Below are 20,953 nucleotides of genomic sequence, written 5' to 3'. Positions count from 1 at the left end.
TTTAAAAAAAAAAAACCTTGCAGGCTTGTTTCCTGACAGATAAGTATACGTCGTTTTTAGCACTGGCTTAAAAACACACAAAAATACCTTAATTATTTAAAGAGTCGATAAAACTGATTTGCTTAAAATAAATTTGAAAAAGAAAAACAATTTTAAAATTACTAAACGAAATAGATGTGTCTGTGCTATGATTAACATGGTCACTACGACAACCTTGTTATTTCCCTTGAACCTATTTTTAACAGTAACCAAACTGATCTCCTCTCTTATCTACTGTCCTTTCTTTTAAATATATCCATCGAGACTTTGTCCGATTTTTTCACCGTTGTTTTAAGGCGTGGCTTGACGTCCTCCTCCGACGTATCGGCGCTGCCGTGCTGGTAGTCGGTGTTGTACTCGGAGCTTGTCTCCCCTTCGTCTGACGACACTTCCTGTTTCTCCACATCGGTTTGCTCCCCTTCTTTCGAGCCGAAACGTTTTTGGAACGCGGACAAAACCTTGCTGGGTCTTCTGTCCTGACGTTTCTTCAGGACCTTCTGTTTCCGTGCCTTGAGTGATGCGACACGAATTGCCTTGTCCTGGAGATGTTAACAACAATTTAGAACTCTATCCAGTTGATAAACAAATGGCTTCATAGTCTGATGTCTCAAGGAAAAAGAAAACACGGAAAGTCAAGGGAGACGTGGATGTGCACCGAGGTGAAGCAGCCGGCAGAGGAAGGAATGTCTTGGGAGACTGCCAGAAAACTTGCAGGAGCAGTAGCGTAGCGAGGGGGGGGGGGGGCGGGGGGACATATGTCCCCGGGCGCCGACCTCAGGGGGCGCCAAAATGGGTTGGAAAAATAAATTGAAAGGTTGAGGGGGGTGCAAATCGAAATCTCTAGGGAGGGGGGGGGGGGTGCAAATCGAAATCTCTAGGGAGGGGGGGGGGGTGCAAATCGAAATCTCTAGGGGGGGGGGTGCAAATCGAAAAGTTTTTTCCCAGGGCGCCGGGAAGGGTCGCTATGCCTCTGTGCAGGAGACCGATAAAAGTGGAGCCAGCCTTCTGTTGTGGCCCCATGTGTCTTGGACCCAAAAGATGATGACTGTTTGATGGACAAATATGAGGGGGCAAAGCCTGGGTAAGGAGTTGAGAAGAGCCAAATGTTGCCCGTGTATCAGGCCCCATTTCTCCAAACAGCTGATGGGTCTTAAAGAAAGGCATAACCTACACAGCTTGACTTCAACTGTGTCGCAGGAGCTGGCGAAAGGAAAAAAGAGTTAGTTATCCTATCGCCTAAGGGGCTCAACTCCTGTTAGATTTTGGAGTTACCTCTCCTAGGCCGGTTGTTGTCCCTAATTAACTAGCCTCATCTCGGGAATTTAAACAGTAGAATATTTCATAACTTAAACATATTAACCATAAAATACCTCCAACATAACGTTTACATAACTAGGTAGTCCATTAGCAAAAAAAAAAAAAAAAAAAAAAAACAGCAACAACAATATTGCATTTAACTGTTGACATTCAAGCCAAACTAAAGTAGATTTAGTTGTTATACATTAAAATTTGTCAACAAAATTAGCTCACCGCCTCGTCTTCGCTCGAATCAGTTTCAACACTCAAGTCATCCGGGTCACCGTAATCAACCTAATAGGATACACACATAGGCATACCTATATATATATATATATATATATATATATATATATATATATATATATATATATATATATATATATATATATATATATATATATATATTTTTTTTTTTTTTTTTTTTTTCTTGGAGTTATTTCTATGGTAGACTGAAGTCAAACCATAGTTTATGAGGGCACACGTTTGATATTTCAACCATCTATGTACATATACATACATAAGCAAAGGTTTGCGTATCCAATCATTATCAGAATAATGGTCCAAAGATTGCTGCCCTCGTGAGATACCACCACCTGCCCCAGTTCTAGAACAACACATTCGTCTTAGACCAGCCACACAAACGTACTGGGTTCATACAAGCAGTGCAGACGTTTCCTAACTCAACGAAGCAATCGTTGCAGTATGGCGCTTTACAGTTGACGCAGTCAACAAAGTTCTCTGTGTCTTTAGCCTTTCCTTCTTTACCACAACACAGACAGCGCTTCCTCTTGCGGCCCATCAGTTTGGTTACAATCCTGTGTGGACAGTGTTGTTCTAAGCCACAGGGTCGTTTTACAGGCTACTTTACATCAATACAAGTAACATGGATTCATCAACACAGCATGACATATAACACACTTAGTGTCGAGCACAACGCAAACATAACATGAAACATGACACACAACATACATGACACGCCCAACACATCGCTAGTCTCACAACGCTGAGCATGGCATGACACACATCGGGTCCATCATAAAGCTGTTTGTCGTTTAACCCTGATACAAGTAAAACGTGAGGGTATCTATTATGGAGCAATATCCCTAGATGCGTGTAAAACCTTGTCACTATAAATAAACAGCATGCATCGCCGAAAAGTGTTTTGTTTTTTAACTTTTAAGTTGACGAAATTTTAAAAGAGTCTGTGAAAATGATATTTCTCACTTTACTTTGTGCAAGGTTATGTAAAAAATAGTTGGAGGGTGTCAGTATTATTCTCAGTTCCTTCTAGTTTTTAACAACTCGGAAAAAGTCGACTGTGAGTCAAGCAGAAGCAGCCGGAATGTGGTGGGCCCAACTTGGAAGAATCACCCGGAACCGAGTAGGATGGAAGGAGTCTAAGTGAATGTGATGATGAACAGAACATACTTGAAGCACTTAATTAAGAAGACTAAATATTACACACTTGATGCAGCTAAGAAGACAAAACACTACATACTTGCAACACGTAAGAAGACAAAACATTACATACTTGCAGCACGGAAAATTGGCCTCTAGACTACTGAGAATACTGAGTTTTTCTATGCCCTTTTCATTCTTCCATTTTCTTTGAAGTTGACGTCTCATGGTAACTAGAAAACCATCTCTTCTCTAACAAAACAATAAACAAAAAACATGCATTAGTTGGGAAAATATAACGCATCCTTCAGCCGTTAGGATAATGTAAGTCTTAACAACCTGATTATAGTGATTGTAGTGCACCGATATTACCAACATGATGTGATTGTAGCGCACCAATCTTACCAGCATGATTGTAGCGCACCAATCTTACCAAAATGATGTGATTGTAGCGCACCAATCTTACCATCATGATATGATTGTAGCGCACCAATCTTACCAGCATGATATGATTGTAGCGCAACAATCTTACCAGAATGATTGTAGCGCACCAATCTTACCAGCATGATATGATTGTAGCGTACCAATCTTACGAGCATGATTGTAACGCACCAATCTTACCAACATGATATGATTGTAGCGCACCAATCTTACCAGCATGATATGATTGTAGCGCACCAATCCTACCAGCATGATATGATTGTAGCGCACCAATCTTACGAGCATGATTGTAACGCACCAATCTTACCAACATGATATGATTGTAGCGCACCAATCTTACCAGCATGATGTGATTGTAGCGCACCAATCTTACCAGCATGATATGATTGTAGAGCCAGACGGCCCTAGCCTTCTCTCTCACGGGGTAGTAGCATGCGGCCACTACGTGCCGGAGCCGGAGACCGTAGGCCTCAAAGAGCGTCAGGAAGAAGCAGATACACATGATGCCAGCGATGGTCTTGTAGGCCGTGAAGTTGGGCTCTTTCGCGTGAGGTAGGCACGGGCTGGTGTCAATGTCAAGGCCGGAGTCTGCCACTGGTTCAATGACCCCGACCATTGCCTGGCAGGTAAAGTACAGGGTTATAAACACGGGCAGGTAGACAACAGGTATATAAACATTAGGGCAGGTAAAGTACAGGTATATAAACACGGGGCAGGTAAAGAACAGGTTTATAAACACGGGCAGGTAAAGAACAAGTATATAAACACGGGCAGGTAAAGTACAGGTATATAAACACTGGAATAGGTACAGATATGTAAACACGGGCAGGTCAAGTACAGGTATATAAATATTGTGGCAGGTAAAGAACAGGTATATAAACACGGATAGGTGATGTACAGGTATATAAACACTGGAATAGGTAAAGTACAGCTATGTAAACACGGAGCAGGTAATGTATAGGTATATAAACATTGGGGCAGGTAATAAACAGGTATGTAGACACTTGGGGCAGGTAAAGTACAGGTATCTAAACAATGGAATAGGTAAAGTACAGGTATATAAACATTGGGGCTGGTAACAAACAGGTATGTAAACATGGGGCAGGTAAAGTAAAGGTTTATAAAAATTGGGGCAGGTAATTGACATGTATGTAGACACTTGGGGAGGTAAACAACAGGTATGTAAACACTGAGGAACCATTAATTTGTTATTCTGTTGTAGATACATGTTTCTATTTTGAAGAGATGTGTTATTGTGTAGTTTAAACATGTTTTTTCAGTCATGATTTAACATGCTTATCTTGTAGGCTTACAAAGCACTGTTATATTTTGTACATGCCTGTTACATGCTTGTCTACATGTACCTTGTACATATCTGCCATTGGACCTTGACCTTGCACGTGCAGCTGCAGGTGTGGGGGTACGGCTGCGCTGGTCCGGACGTCCATGTGTCGTCTGATGAGGGAGAGGATCCAGTAGAGCCCGTAGTCACAGATGATGTAGTAGGTGGCGTGGAAGGCGGCAAACAGCCAGAACATAACGCCTTTGATCAACTTTTTGATCTGCCAAGTTTTGCAACACTTATTATTTCTATGAATATTAAAAAATTTGATTTGTTTTTTTACAATTAGAAATCAGCTCTAGTTTTTTTTAAATGAAAAACTTTATTCATCAACATCAGCACTTTTGGACCCCGCCATCCTTGACCTTCATCACAAAAAAAAGAATATTGTATTTTAAAAATGTCCACCCCTCACCTAGCTCGTCGCCACAATACTTATATCCCCCCCCCCCCTCTCATTGGTTAGGCTAATTACGTCATTTCAAGGCTATGCCTTATGAACCAAAAAAATATTTTTTAACATATAAGACTTGGTTGCCGATAGCTGCAGTACTTTCTAGCTATGCATAGCGCCTAAGATCTGACACACTTTCAGTGCAGATACACATAATATGTAAACAAAAGATCAAGTTCGTTTTCGGTGTATCTTTCCTGGTTGCCATAGCAACGGCGTGACGTCATACCTCGCTTTTAGTCATCATGTAGGAAAAGGTTGGGATGTACTTGAACGTCTCCATCACCTTCAGGGGCATTATCGTATCTTTTTTCATCTCTTTCCTCTTCGCGTCGATCTAACAAAACAGGCAATTTTGAAAAAAAATAACAAAAGTACACAAAAATAGTTTTTACCAAAAATAAATACCACAACAAAGTAAGTATACATCAACAGGTAGGCCTGCTGGGGTAACAAGCCCAGGTAGCTCGCACCTCTATGTGGGGGTGGGGTAGGGGTGTAGGACAGATTAACCTGTGGGTGGCATTTGGAGTTGGGAGCATATCACAAAGCCATAGCTAGTTCTTTTATTAAGTGTTTGTTTAATAGCACAAATAGAGCAGAAAACGTACATCAAGTTAGGGGTCGTCCATAAATGACTCACACTCGTAGGGTGGAGGGGGGTCGGTAATTTTGTGACGATGTATGATGAGGGGAAGGGGGGGGGGGTTCAGATGGTGCGACGTCACACTTTTGCTTTATAGAAAAGAAATGTTAGAAAACGAATGTTAGACGTTATTTTGCGTTTTAGAAAACAGTTTTAATAAATTGTAATAGGAATTGATTAAAATACTCTAATTTGACAGTTCAGACATGATTTTGGAAAAATATCGATGTTTGAAAAAAAATTCAACTGCAATTATGAGGGGGGTTGTAGGCCGAGGTGTGACGTCATTTTAGTGGGGGGGGGGGTCTGCCTTTTGTGACGACGTGTGACGGAGGGGAAGGGGGGGGGAGATAAAAATAGTCAAAAAAGCGTGACGTCATTTATGGATGACCCCTTAATGGTTAGAGGTTCTCTCAGGGATATATCCGTATGGCAGTGCCCCTCTCCCTGAATTCGTCCCACCACCTCCCCAACTAGGACGAAATTGAAAAAAAAATTAAATTTAGATAGAAAACATACTTTAATCAAGATCCTACTCCCGGAAGTGCCCCTTCGGATCAAAGATCCTGAAAGAAACCCCGTCTATTGTCTAAAGGCATCAATAGAAGAGAACACCTACATCAAGCAGATGGTTAGTCACGTAGACGTTGTCGTAGTGGTCTTTATACAAGTATCCCCTCCTGTACATGACCGCCTTGACCACAACCAGCAGTATGGTAAAGGCCATGACGTTATCTATGATAGCTTGGATGATGTCAAACACGCTCAGTTTCTCGCGGATTTCGCGTAAAATCGCTTCTCTGATTTCACTGGCAGATGGGAAAATATGAAATGGTTTACAAGTTTAACCCGATAGTAAAGATATTACGTGCATTATATAAATTAGTTATTGTTTCAATAAGTTCATAAGTTAGCATTACATCTGTATTTTTATAGTTTTATTATAATATATCAAGTGATGTTTTATACTGATTAAGAATTCTTATAATAAATAATTAGGGATTCTGTTCAAGAAGTTTTAAATTATAAATTTGTATTCATTATCTAGAGTTTGTGTCAATAACTGTGCCAATTAGCACATGTATCATGTCATGATATTGCTGATGTAGTACATGTATCATCTCATGATATTGCTGATATAGTACATGTATCATGTCATGATATTGCTGATGTAGTACATGTATCATGTCATGATATTACTGATGTAGTACATGTATCCTGTCATGATATTGCTGATGTAGTACATGTATTATGTCATGATATTGCTGATGTAGTACATGTATCATGTCATGATATTGCTGATGTAGTACATGTATCATGTCATGATATTGCTGATGTAGTACATGTATCATTTCATGATATTGCTGATGTAGTACATGTATCATGTAATGATACTACTGACATGTATCATGTCATGATAGTGACAGACTATCCTATCCGACCTGTAGGGCCTGGACTGGTTCATGTTGTAAGTAAAGTGGTAGTCGAGCGTCACATTGAAGTAGAACATGTCCCTCACGTTGTACATCTTGGACACAAGTGGACGAGCTACCTGTGGATAGTGCACACAATTAGATCAGTGGTCAGCTTAAATAGTGGACAACATTAGACCAGTGGTCAGCTTAAATAGTGGACAACACCAGTGGTCAGCTTAAATAGTGGACACCACTAGACCAGTGGTCAGCTTAAATAGTGGACAGCACTAGACCAGTGGTCAACGTAAATAGTGGACAACATTAGACCAATGGTCACCTAACATAGTGGACAAGACTAGACTGGTGGTCAGCTTAAATAGTGGACAATACGACCAGCGGTCACCTAGCAGCTTAAATAGTGGCCAAACCACTTAGCCACGATCAAAGTACCTAATGATTGCAATACAATATGTAATGATTACATTGGCTACAATAAAGTTATGTTATGGTTATCTTGCACACAATAAAGTTATCTAATGGTTACCTTGGAGACAATAAAGTTATGTTATGTTTACCTTGGAGACAATAAAGTTATCTAATGATTACCTTGGAGACAATAAAGTCTTTAATGGTTACCTTGGAGACAATAAAGTCTTTAATGATGCCCACAATCAAACACAGCAGCTCAGTGATCTTGGCGATGTAGCAAACATAGCTAACCAGTGTGACGATTCCACAGACGAAGTCAAATATACTCATAGCATTACAGCAGTCCCTATAGCCGTCATCAAATGCCTGGAACACAGAAAACATAGCAGTACATACAGCGTTTCTTTCAGGCATCTCTTCCGAAGCACGCATCCACCCTCCAAATAATGTATATAGAAGATATATACTTTTACCAGTATAGTCTTTAGTCTACATACATGAGTTAACTGCAGTTTCTATAAAAATTAGAATTTTTTGCTAAAATGGTAGGACTTGTCCATTTATGTGCAATCCGAAGAACCTTGCATGTACTGTAGGTTAAGAGAGATACCAACTTGCCCCTGACCATACGTCTGATTTGAGATGCATCATGTTGTCATGGTAACACAACAGACAGGTGACACAGGCGACTGACCTTTTTACACTTCCGGTACGGCTGGCCCAGGTTGTCGTTGCAGACGTTGACCATGTTGCGCAACCACTCGAAGACCCGCCCCACGATAGCCACGATCTCCTCTACAGCACGCAGCAGCGCCTTGAAGGCATCCCTTACGTCATCGGCAAACTTCTTCACCGCCACCAACATTTTTCTGGAGGGAAGGGAGGGGGGGGGTAGTGGGGGAAGTATTATAACTATTATGTATATAATATCTTTTAGATATCGTGTATTATGGTAAATGCAATGGTATTTACTATAATAGATATGTCATTTCTTTTGATCTGGATTTGTTCAGTTAAAAGACACAAATGATGTCCTGTGAAGATCATGTGACTCATTAATTAGCAGCAACAAATAGATGACGCGGGACTGCCAGGAATATTGCCAGAGATCAACAGAGGTGGGGGGAGCTTTTTGTGGCGGCCCCATGTGTCTTGGGCACAAAAGGGGAAATAGTGATGATAGACCAGGTACTCAATTAATGCCATTACTGAAATTAAGTGGCTCGCCTCATGTCAGAGTATACATCACGTGACTCACGAAATGTCAGCAAACACAGATCACGTGACTCACTGAATGCCAGCACACACACAACACGTGAATCGTTGAATGTCAGCACACACATAACAGGTAACTCACCAAATGTCAACACACACAGACCACGTGACTCACTGAATACCAGCACGAACAGACCACGTGATTCGCTAAATGCCAACACACAGACCACGTGATTCGCTAAATGTCAACACACAGACCACGTAACTCACTAAATACCAACACACAGACCACGTGACTCACTTGATGTCAGAGTACAGATCACGTGACTCGCTGAATACCAGCACAAACAGACCACGTGACTCACTAAATGCCAACACACTGACCACGTGACTCACTAAATGCCAAACACACAGACCACGTGACTCACTTGATGCCCGTGATGACCGACAAGAGTGGTGACGCCGCTGCCTCGACCAGCTTCTTGGTCTCGTTGAGTGCCATGCTCTGGCCACACGTCACAGCGTCAGACAGCACGTCCATATTGCTGGAGAAATTGTGGACAGGATGGTTCATCACTAGCACCATGGCGTACATGATGAGGAATGACCTGTATAGATGGCGTACATGATGAGGAATGACCTGTATAGATGGCGTATATGATGAGAAATGACCTGTATAGATGGCGTACATGATGAGAAATGACCTGTATAGATGGCGTACATGATGAGGAATGACCTGTATAGATGGCGTACATGAGGAATGACCTGTATAGATGGCGTACATGATGACGAATGACCTGTATAGATGGTGTACATGATGCGAAATGACCTGTATAGATGGCGTACATGAGGAATGACCTGTATAGATGGCGTACATGAGGAATGACCTGTATAGATGGCGTACATGAGGAATGACCTGTATAGATGGCGTACATGAGGAATGACCTGTATAGATGGCGTACATGAGGAAATGACCTGTATAGATGGTGTACATGATGAGGAATGACCTGTATAGATGGCGTACATGATGAGGAATGACCTGTATAGATGGCGTACATGATGAGGAATGACCTGTATATAGATGAGGAATGACCTGTATAGATGGCGTACATGATGAGGAATGACCTGTATCGATGGCGTACATGATGAGGAATGACCTGTATAGATGGCGTACATGATGAGGAATGACCTGTATCGATGGCGTACATGATGAGGAATGACCTGTATAGATGGCGTACATGATGAGAATGAGGAATGACCTGTATAGATGGCGTACATGATGAGGAATGACCTGTATATATGGTGTACATGATGAGGAATGACCTGTATAGATGGCGTACATGATGGGGAATGACCTGTATAGATGGCGTACATGAGGAATGACCTGTATAGATGGTGTAAATGATGAAATGACATGTATAGATGGCGTACATTATGAAATGACCTGTACAATTTGTGTTTGTGATTTCATATTTCCAACAGAGAAAAGATAACTCTACTCCAAGATTTAAGAAAACGTCAGTGTGTCCAACATTACCTCCCTTTACTAGAGCAGAAGTTAGGTAAGGCCAGGTACACGATACAACGAACTCCTCTGAAAAATGCCAGACCAATGGACAGTCCCAGTCCTAAGATGACACACACGACCAGGGCAAACTCCATGTTGGCCTCAAGCTAAGAGAAGTTAATTATAATTATAATTTTAAAAGAATGGGGTTAAGAAAGGAAACAATAATTGCTATAGCTACAAGAGAAAAAAACTTTCTCGAGAGAGCCATGTTTAGCCTTCATGATCATGTGATTGTTTTTAAAACCAGGGAATTTTATATTACGAGGCGGAAACTTCAGATACAACCAGAGTTTCTTCCAGGCATCTCTTCGGGGGGGGGCTTCCCCCCCCCCCTCCCCCCCCATGAACGAAATGAAATTTATATAATTTAATTAGAAAATATATAATTTTAATAGTGTCCGCCCCCCCCCCCCTCCGAAGAAAGTCTACCACCCCCCCCCCCCCCAAAATTTCAAGTGCCCCCCCCCCCCCCCCGGAGAAAAAAGTCTGGAAGAAACACTGGATACAACCAAGTCATTTTCTTTTAAAATGTTTACAACAGCGTTTAGCCAGCGTGTCGAGGTTACTATTTCAAACACTCTAAGGCAGTGTAGATGCCTTAGACAGAATATTGGCGCTTTCTGTTTCTTGTTTAATCGAATGATCTATCTTTATCTGAGAACGAATGTAATTTAAAAGGCTTTTTGGTAATTTTTACATATTGGAATAAATGCAATAAGGTGTTTTAAAGATTTTTTGTTTGTTTGTGTTTCTAGCATGTTCTACTACTGTCGGTAATAGCAGTATGAAAAACATCCTAGAGTTTTGTATTACTAGTAAATCGTTTACAGCGTGGTTAAATTGTTTTTCGGACAATCCGTTTTTGATAATATGACCTTCAGATAGAGGAATTGTGACACACGGTGTTGTGACATGCTACTTTACAACACTAGGCGAATACACATCGATAGTTTTATATCTGTTTCTGAGAGGGGGGGGGGTTCTCTCATTGTGCGACCCTAGGGCGGTAATAGCTTCTCTTTGTATAATACAGTCATAGAATATATATATATATATATTTATTTATTTTTTACATTTTTTTAAAAATTTAAAACAGTAATAATAATTTATTCGATGGTTTTACACAGCTTCAAAGACATGAACATCAATTGTATATAATATAGTAACTAAATGCAGAAAATAATATGGCATAAGAACTAGACTAAAATAAGGTGTGCAAACTCGGTTTACAATTGTCTTTTTTTTTCCTTGATGTAATATTTAATTTGGAAATATTTACCGGTCACGACAAACCCCATAACAGTTGCATAAAATGCATTTTATCAAAATTGAAGAATGCCAATAGAAAATTGTTTTAACCTTTTTTCACCTTTATATATAATTGTATTTTTATTTAAAATTTCATAAAAGTTAAAAAAATTATATGGTTTTTTCAAAATTGTAATTAGTTAATTAAATACACTTAATTAACAAGCGGTGAACGTTACATTGTGTTTGTTTGTAATAGGAATTATAGCTTAATTTTATGATTTGGCAAATACTAATAGGTTAATGCCCTTGATATACTTAATAAACCGGGAGTGATCTCCCCTAAACTTTCTCGAATATTCTTATATAACTCGGAATATAGACATGATTTTAAATTACTTTTAAATTTAGAATAGAATCTCGTAGAAAAAAGAATTGCGCCCCAAGCGAACGCCAAAACAAAATGTGCATAATAGTGCGCAATATTATTAGTACTTTATAAATTTATATGCGCTTTTTGAGAAATCGAAAAAAGCGTAAATTAGTACTTCCAGTCAACGGAAATTACTCAAAATTTGATAGAACGCAGAGAATTAGATCTTTTACTTACATGTGAGATTTCATTTATCTAACTGAAACAGTACTCAAGTCATAGGCTTTTGAAAATTCAAAGTAGAAAAAGTACCACTTCCGGTTATCGGAAATCGCTCAAAAGTTGATCAGGATCTACGATTTTGACAAAATACTTATATATGAAATTTCATCAACCTAGCTGTAACGGTAATCAAGTTATCGAGTTTACACACAGACACACAGACACACAGACATACGGACAAGATTGCAAAATTATGTTTTTCCGTATCAGTGAGGTGTAAAACGTCGAGATTGTAAAAATCTCGATTTTTTTTCACGATTACAAGACTTTCTCTATACGAGAAAGTAAAAAGTATAGAATTTATAGAAAGTAATTAATAATTAGTAAATTACAAAGCATTTGAGCGTTACATTTATCGTATTAAAAAGTCAATATAAACTTGTTCAACAAAGATGCATTATTTTAATAATTGAGAGAATTATGTGCAGTGTTTCTTCCAGACTTTTTTCTCCGGGTGTGCACTTGATATTTTTTTTTTGGGGGGGTGGGGGGAGAGAGAGGGGGCGGACACTGGTAAAAGTATGTTTTCTATTCAACTTCCTTTCTGTTCGGGGGTGGGGGGTGGGGGTGGGGAGGTAGACAATCTTCGGGTGAGGAGCCCCCCTGGAAGAAACTCTGATTATGTGGGCTAGCTAATGCGAACTGTCTGACCGAATCCAACCCCCCCCCCTAGTTAGCTACACACCTTCAAACACTAACTAATGTAGTTGTCTACACACCTTCAAACACTAACTAATGTAGTTGTCTACACACCTTCAAGTACTAGCTAATGTAGTTGTCTACACACCTTCAAGTACTAACTGATGTAGTTGTCTACACACCTTCAATTACTAGCTAATGTAGTTGTCTACACACCTTCAAGCACTAACTAATGTAGTTGTCTACACACCTTCAAGTACTAGCTAATGTAGTTGTCTACACACCTTCAAGTACTAGCTAATGTAGTTGTCTACACACTTTCAAGCACTAACTAATGTAGTTGTCTACACACCTTCAAGTACTAACTAATGTAGTTGTTTACACACCTTCAAGTACTTGCTACTATAATCTAGTTGTCTACACACCTTCAAGTACTAGCTAATGTAGTTGTCTACACACTTTCAAGCACTAACTAATGTAGTTGTCTACACACCTTCAAGTACTAACTAATGTAGTTGTTTACACACCTTCAAGTACTTGTTACTTTAATCTAGTTGTCTAGACACCTTCAAGCACTAACTAATGTAGTTGTCTACACACCTTCAAGTACTTGCTACTATAATCTAGTTGTCTAGACACCTTAAAGCACTAACTAATGTAGTTGTCTACACACCTTCAAGCACTAACTAATGTAGTTGTCTACACACCTTCAATACCTAACTAATGTAGTTGTCTACACACCTCCAATACCTAACTAATGTAGTTGTCTACACACCTTCAGTCACTACCTAATGTAGTTGTCTACACACCTTCAATACCTAACTAATGTAGTTGTCTACACACCTTCAAGCACTTACTAATGTAGTTGTCTACCCACCTTCAAGCACTAACTAATGTAGTTGTCTACACACCTTCAAGCACTAACTAATGCAGTTGTCTACACATCTTCAAGCACTAAGTTAGCTGTGTACACACCTTCAAGCACTAACTAATGTAGTTGTCTACACACCTTCAAGCACTAACTAATGTAGTTGTCTACACACCTTCAAGCACTAACTAATGTTGTTGTCTACACACCTTCAAGTACTAACTAATGTAGTTGTCTACACACCTTCAAGCACTAACTAATGTAGTTGTCTACACACCTTCAAACACTAACTAATGTAGTTGTCTACACACCTTCAAGCACTAACTAATGTAGTTGTCTACACACCTTCAAGCACTAACTAATGTAGTTGTCTACACACCTTCAAACACTAACTAATGTAGTTGTCTACCAACCTGCAAACAAAGGAAGAAAAATATCGCCATGGACAGCAGAAGACCGAAACAGAAGCCGAGGAAGTTTTTGATGATGGTGTTCGGGTAGAAGCCGTCGTTACAACATTTGAAGCCCAAACTTCCTTTAGGGCAACAGAACTCGCTGGAAAAATGGGCAACATTTTATGGCAACAGAACTCGCTGGAAAATTGGGCAACATTTTATTGCAACCTAACTTGCTGGGAAAGTGGGCAATATACTTTTTTAGGGCAACAGAGCTCGCTGGCAAAGCGGGCAACATTTTAGGGCAACAACACTCACTCACAAAGTGGGCAACATTTTAGGGCAACCTAACTTACTGGGAAAGTGGAGAACATAATAATTTAGGGCAACAGAACTTGCTAGGAAAGTGGGCAACATAATGTTTGTTAGCATACCTAAGTATATGTCTTTATGTGAATGTTATGTGTACGGTGTTTGGTGCTCCCATTAGCCAAACGCTAATATGGTAGTTATTGGCAACTCTAAACGTCTTTTTCCTAGCTGTATGAGGTAAGCTACATGTAGATCTATATTGTCTACCAAGCATATGTTTTCTCTGTATCAACTATAGACATCTCTATATCGAACATACACTGATCTACTTGTTTATCAAATATACATTTATGTGTTTCAAACTTACGTATTTATGAATTAAACATACACTTGTAACATACACTTAGAAAAATTTTAATAAAAATATAATTATAATTGCTCGACATATTTACATATATATATATATATATATATATATATATATATATATATATATATATATATATATATATATATATATATATATATATATATATATATATATATATATATATATATATATATATATATATATCAAACATAAACGTGTACCAAACATGAGATGTTAATAAAAAAAAATTGAAAATGAATCTATAATTACGCGAATGTGGGGACCTCAACACAGCAGGGACAGAAGGCCCTACAGATGGTCTCCCGAATGGAGGAGGAGATGCCGTCACAACATTGTCTGAACCAGCTGGTCACGGGGGGCAGGCCGACCATCTCACGGACTGTGTTCTCCTTGGCTCGGCCCAGACGGATCAGGATTTTCCTCACCCTCAAGGCTTTCATCACCAACTCTGAGGCCGACATTGTGGGAAATCTTCAATCAAAGCAATGGAAGCGTGACAAATATTTCAAGGCGATTTCGTTAACGCGTTGAATCAAACTAGTAGCATTTTGACAAATATTTCTAGATAATTTCTTCCATTGAATCAAATTAGTGACATCTTGACAAATATTTCTTGATAATTTCTTTCATTGAATCAACAATGGAAGCTTGATATATTATATTTCTAGACGATTTCTTTTCTTTGTTTTCATTAACGGAGATGGCATGATATTTTTTATGCCACGCACATTGCTGCGCACATTTTAATGACGTCATTATAAAAATATGTTTATTTTAAAATATTAGCTCGAATCATTAGCAGACATTAAAAGTTTGTTTCCTGATCTACCCCACACCCGCGCTACCCCATAATTCAATGAATGTGGATGCTAATGCAGCAAATTAGCTTGAATTAGGAGTCTCATTATTTAACATATCAGGAAAGTTAATTAAATAACAGTTGATTCTCAAACTAAACTTCCAGTAGACCCCAATTGTATAGCTAGGCACATTGTCACACAACACTCGCTAGCAGAGGCGTAGCGAGGGGGGGGGGGGGCGGGGGGGTGTGGACCGCACCGGGTGACACCATTTAGGGGGGGGGGGTGACACCAAGGCAAAAAATAGCATAATATATAGAGAAAAACCTGAGGGGGGATGCAAATCGAAAGTTTGAGGGGGGTGAAATCGAAAATTTGAAAGTTTGTCCCCGGGAAGGGTCACTACGCCTTTGGGGGTGACACCATTAAGAGCCGCACCGGGTGACACCCGAGTTCGCTACGCCACTGCTCTCTAGTAGTGGACCGTTGTGACGTCACTTATCACTACTTCACCGTAGTCTAAAGATATCGATTTATCATCGATATCTGCTGACCATCTTTTGTTGAAAGTATGTCGAGCAACCAAAGACACTTAGTTTTTAAAAAATGTACTCGCTGAAATTTTAAAAATATTATGAATAAATTCTACACATGTATCATAGAACTTTGATTTCGTTAAGTGGATTCGTATAGTAGTATAAATCTACCCTGGAAACTGATTGGTCAATCCCCATTTTACAAGGTGAAGGTCAGTGTTGATAGCAACTCTCTAATCTTGATAACATTCGCGCCTAAAGATCTACTTCTAGTCAGTTGTCATTGTGCTTAGTCAGATCTTAACCCAGATGTCTGTGTGTACGTGTGTTCTGTGAGCTGAGGCGTGTTGGGTGTGTGTTACACAGGAAGTCGCTCACCTAACGATGACACGGACATGGTTGACCGCCTGCGTGGCTGTCTTGACCTTGACCCTGGCAGCTGGTCAGGTCAAGCCGCGCAGCTGTGTTAGACAAGACGACTGCAGCTGTAGGTTTGATGACACCGGAGCTGTGGTCAACATCCGACCACTGGCCAAAAGCGACGGCACACCACTGTAAGTCTTTTCTTCATGGCCCGCCACTGTAAGTCTTTACTTCATGGCCCGCCACTGTAAATCTTTACTTCATGGCCCGCCACTGTAAGGCTTTACTTCATGGCCCGCCACTGTAAATCTTTACTTCATGGCCCGCCACTGTAAGTCTTTACTTCATGGCCCGCCACTGTAAGTCTTTACTTCATGGCCCGCCACTGTAAATCTTTACTTCATGGCCCGCCACTGTAAGTCTTTACTTCATGGCCCGCCACTGTAAGTCTTTACTTCATGGCCCGCCACTGTCTTTACTTCATGGCCCGCCACTGTAAATCTTTACTTCATGGCCCGCCACTGTAAATCTTTACTTCATGGCCCGCCGCTGTAAGTCTTTACTTCATGGCCCGCCACTGTAAGTCTTTACTTCATGGCCCGCCACTGTAAGTCTTTACTTCATGGCCCGCCACTGTCTTTACTTCATGGCCCGCCACTGTAAGTCTTTACTTCATGGCCCGCCACTGTAAATCTTTACTTCATGGCCCGCCACTGTAAATCTTTACTTCATGGCCCGCCACTGTAAATCTTTACTTCATGGCCCGCCGCTGTAAGTCTTTACTTCATGGCCCGCCACTGTAAGTCTTTACTTCATGGCCCGCCACTGTAAGTCTTTACTTCATGGCCCGCCACTGTCTTTACTTCATGGCCCGCCACTGTAAGTCTTTACTTCATGGCCCGCCACTGTAAATCTTTACTTCATGGCCCGCCACTGTAAGTCTTTACTTCATGGCCCGCCACTGTCTTTACTTCATGGCCTGCCACTGTAAATCTTTACTTCATGGCCCGCCACTGTAAGTTTTTACTTCATGGCCCGCCACTGTAAGTCTTTACGTCATGGCCCGCCACTGTAAGTCTTTACTTCATGGCCCGCCACTGTAAGTCTTTACGTCATGGCCCGCCACTGTAAGTCTTTACGTCATGGCCCGCCACTGTAAGTTTTTACTTCATGCCCCCCCCCCACTGTAAGTCTTTACTTCATGGCCCGCCACTGTAAGTCTTTACTTCATGGCCCGCCACTGTAAATCTTTACTTCATGGCCCGCCACTGTAAGTCTTTACTTCATGGCCCGCCACTGTAAGTCTTTACTTCATGGCCCGCCACTGTCTTTACTTCATGGCCCGCCACTGTCTTTACTTCATGGCCCGCCACTGTAAGCCTTTACTTCATCTTTTGCTCAACGCTTTAGCCACATAAGAAGTGATGACTGCGACAATTAGCTAGATCTAGACAAGCCTGATATCTTTCATGCCAGCATCCAAAGTCAACACTCAGTTCATTTCTTGTTGTAATCCATTGATCTACTTTCATAAGGATTAATTTAAATTTGTGGTGAAATTCATATAATGTACATTCATTCCAAAACGTTAATGGAATCCACCAGAACACCTATTCTAAGACGTAACACACAAACTAAATACTTTAGTTCTTCTATTTCCTCTTGCCTGTATTTGCTGGCGAAACCTTTTTCACAAGACATGCTCACTTTCTTCTAAATTTATCCATATTATGACGGATCTCAATACAACTTTCAAAATGATTTCCTGTAGGTTCAAGGACGTCACAGGCAAAGATGGTTTACTGTATTCATACAACCCCTGCGTGCCTTTCACAGAGGATCAGTGTGTTCACAGTGCTGTAAGTTTGGTTGTGGTGTGTTCACAGTGCTGTAAGTTTGGTTGTGGTGTGTTCACAGTGCTGTAAGTTTGGTTGTGGTGTGTTCATAGTGCTGTAAATTTGGTTGTGGTGTGTTCTCAGTGCTGTAAGTTTGGTTGTGGTGTGTTCATAGTGCTGAGATGTAAGTTTGGTTGTGGTGTGTTCATAGTGCTGTAAGTTTGGTTGTGGTGTGTTCATAGTGCTGTAAGTTTGGTTGTGGTGTGTTCACAGTGCTGTAAGTTTGGTTGTGGTGTGTTCACAGTGCTGTAAGTTTGGTTGTAGTTTGTTCACGGTGCTGTATGTTTAGTTGTGGTGTGTTCATAGTGCTGAGATGTAAGTTTGGTTGTAGTGTGTTCATGGTGTTGTATGTTTAGTTGTGGTGTGTTCATAGTGCTGAGATGTAAGTTTGGTTGTGGTGTGTTCACAGTGCTGAGATGTAAGTTTGGTTGTGGTGTAATCACAGTGCTGTAGGTTTGGTTGTGGTGTGTTCACAGTGCTGTAGGTTTGGTTGTGGTGTGTTCATAGTGCTGAGATGTAAGTTTGGTTGTGGTGTGTTCATAGTGCTGAGATGTAAGTTTGGTTGTGGTGTGTTCATAGTGCTGAGATGTAAGTTTGGTTGTGGTGTGTTCACAGTGCTGAAGGTTTGGTTGTGGTGTGTTCATAGTGCTGTAAGTTAAGTTGTAGTGTTCAGAGCGCTGTAAGTTTGGTTGTGGTGTGTTCATAGTGCTGAGATGTAAGTTTGGTTGTGGTGTGTTCATAGTGCTGAGATGTAAGTTTGGTTGTGGTGTGTTCACAGTGCTGAGATGTAAGTTTGGTTGTGGTGTGTTCATAGTGCTGTAAGTTAAGTTGTAGTGTTCAGAGCGCTGTAAGTTTGGTTGTGGTGTGTTCACAGTGCTGTATGTTTAGTTGTGGTGTGTTCACAGCGCTGTAGGTTTGGTTATAGTGTGTTCACAGTGCTCCAAATTTGGATGTAGTGTGATCACTGTATGTGTTACCGAAGCATATCTTACCTTTCTATTACCTGCATGTTCCAGGTATGCCAACGTGAAGGCACCAACGGAACTGCCAAGTCCCTGGTCAACCAGACCAACGCTCAGTTTGGCTTTGACGGACATCACGTGCAGCTGACCTACTTCTCATCAGCCGGTGGTTTGTTGAGGTCATTGACGATTTATTTTTATATTTTAAATGTTCATGTACTACATTTTTAAGATCGAGGGCGATTGGATATAGATATAAAAACTTTAGAAAGATTTACCAGCACTAAATTCACGTTTGAGAATATATGCTTAGCTTTAGACAAGTTGTAATATTTAATAATGATCTTGTTCCGTCTTCAGGTCAGCAGTTGTGAGCCTGGTGTGTTTAGTGAATCAAACTACTCCTGTCTTCACTGCCTATGGTTATGATGAAGGCAGTAAACTTTATGTAAGTCTTTGTGAGACACAATAAACTTTATGTAAGTCTTCGTGAGACACAATAAACTTTATGTAAGTCTTTGTGAGACTAGACACAATAAACGTTATGTAAGTCTTTGTGATCCTTGTGTGTTTAGTGAACAAGAAAACGAGAAAACTCCAAATTTATTCTAGGGTGGACAAGGACTATGGGGACAAAAAAAATAAATAAAGCAAGCTAAAATTAGAGTTAACAAACCATGTACGGGGCATGATTGACACGTAATACTTGAAAGTGTTTGAGGACATCCCCTCCACTATTACAATACAGGACGTGTCTTGACGTGTCTTGACGTCTCTCCCCAGAACTTCCAGCTGGGCTCCCAGTGTGCGTGTGAGAACGGCTGCTACACTGCCCCTGATGACGGAGGGATAAGTGCAGGCTCCGTGCTCATCATAATGTGAGTTTTTATACTGTTGCAGCTGCTCGTTAGTTTGTATATGTAATGTTTATAAAACATAAGAGATCTAAAGCAAACCTTCCACCCCTCTATAATCAGATTTTTTGTGACTGTGTTCCTGTACCTGTCCCTCGGGTCAGTCCATGGATGTGTCAATAAAGGGGAGTCAGGTGTGCAGGTGGTGCCACATTACCAGTTCTGGCTAGGATTTCCTGGACTGGTTAAGGTAGTTTTACCAGCTTCTGTTTCTTTCTTTTAAAATATTCGATTTCCTAACCTTTTTATTTTCTTTATTCGTTTTGTTTTTAATTTCGTTTTTCTAACTCACTGTTAAATTTAAGTTCCTGTTTTTATTTTATTTTTTATTTTTTTTTCAATTTCATCTTTTCTTTAAAAATTCTACCTAGTATCGTATTGAAATTTAGTCTCATACTGCTTGGGTTATAATTATTAACTTGATATTATTGTAATATAGCGTGATATATATTGCGAGATATATAGTGTGACATATTGTGTGACATATTGTGAGATATATTGTGTGACGTGACTTATTGTGAGACCAAACTTGTGGTGCATATTACACTACCATAAAGTGGTACTGTATTTACAGGATGGTTGCTTGTTTGTGGTTAGATGTGCTTGCTGCCAACCCGCCCCTGTCAAATACGATGGTGTATGAATGGCTTCAACTGATTACATTATGTTATATACATTTATATATCAATTTATCAATACATTATGTTAACATCGCTTTATGTATCAA

At 40.2% G+C, this 20,953-nt stretch overlaps 2 protein-coding genes across 2 annotated transcripts; one reads left to right on the top strand and one right to left on the bottom strand.

The window, feature by feature from the left end:
• Positions 1 to 235: 235 nt before the first annotated feature.
• On the bottom strand, positions 236 to 15,403 carry LOC131947794 (DC-STAMP domain-containing protein 2). The gene is made up of 15 exons (XM_059309117.1): positions 15,006 to 15,403; positions 14,072 to 14,213; positions 10,216 to 10,352; positions 9,107 to 9,286; positions 8,158 to 8,332; positions 7,671 to 7,829; positions 7,062 to 7,171; positions 6,239 to 6,428; positions 5,203 to 5,310; positions 4,542 to 4,739; positions 3,551 to 3,796; positions 2,870 to 2,988; positions 1,985 to 2,153; positions 1,570 to 1,629; positions 236 to 578 (listed from the first exon to the last, which is right to left on the bottom strand). The coding sequence occupies exons 1-15, from the start codon at positions 15,215 to 15,217 to the stop codon at positions 267 to 269; spliced, it is 2,517 nt and encodes an 838-aa protein (XP_059165100.1). The 5' UTR covers positions 15,218 to 15,403; the 3' UTR covers positions 236 to 266.
• A 919-nt stretch (positions 15,404 to 16,322) lies between these two features.
• On the top strand, positions 16,323 to 20,953 carry LOC131947768 (cation-dependent mannose-6-phosphate receptor-like). The gene is made up of 7 exons (XM_059309064.1): positions 16,323 to 16,646; positions 18,227 to 18,314; positions 19,367 to 19,491; positions 19,673 to 19,760; positions 20,096 to 20,190; positions 20,290 to 20,416; positions 20,801 to 20,953. Exons 1-7 carry the CDS (start codon positions 16,477 to 16,479, stop codon positions 20,867 to 20,869), a joined length of 762 nt encoding a protein of 253 aa, XP_059165047.1. The 5' UTR covers positions 16,323 to 16,476; the 3' UTR covers positions 20,870 to 20,953.

The sequence above is a fragment of the Physella acuta genome, unplaced genomic scaffold (assembly GCF_028476545.2).
Source record: "Physella acuta isolate Inbredline_101_S28 unplaced genomic scaffold, ASM2847654v3 ptg000607l, whole genome shotgun sequence".
NCBI classification, from domain to species: Eukaryota; Metazoa; Mollusca; class Gastropoda; family Physidae; genus Physella; species Physella acuta.
This window is presented reverse-complemented; position numbering and strand designations above follow the sequence as displayed.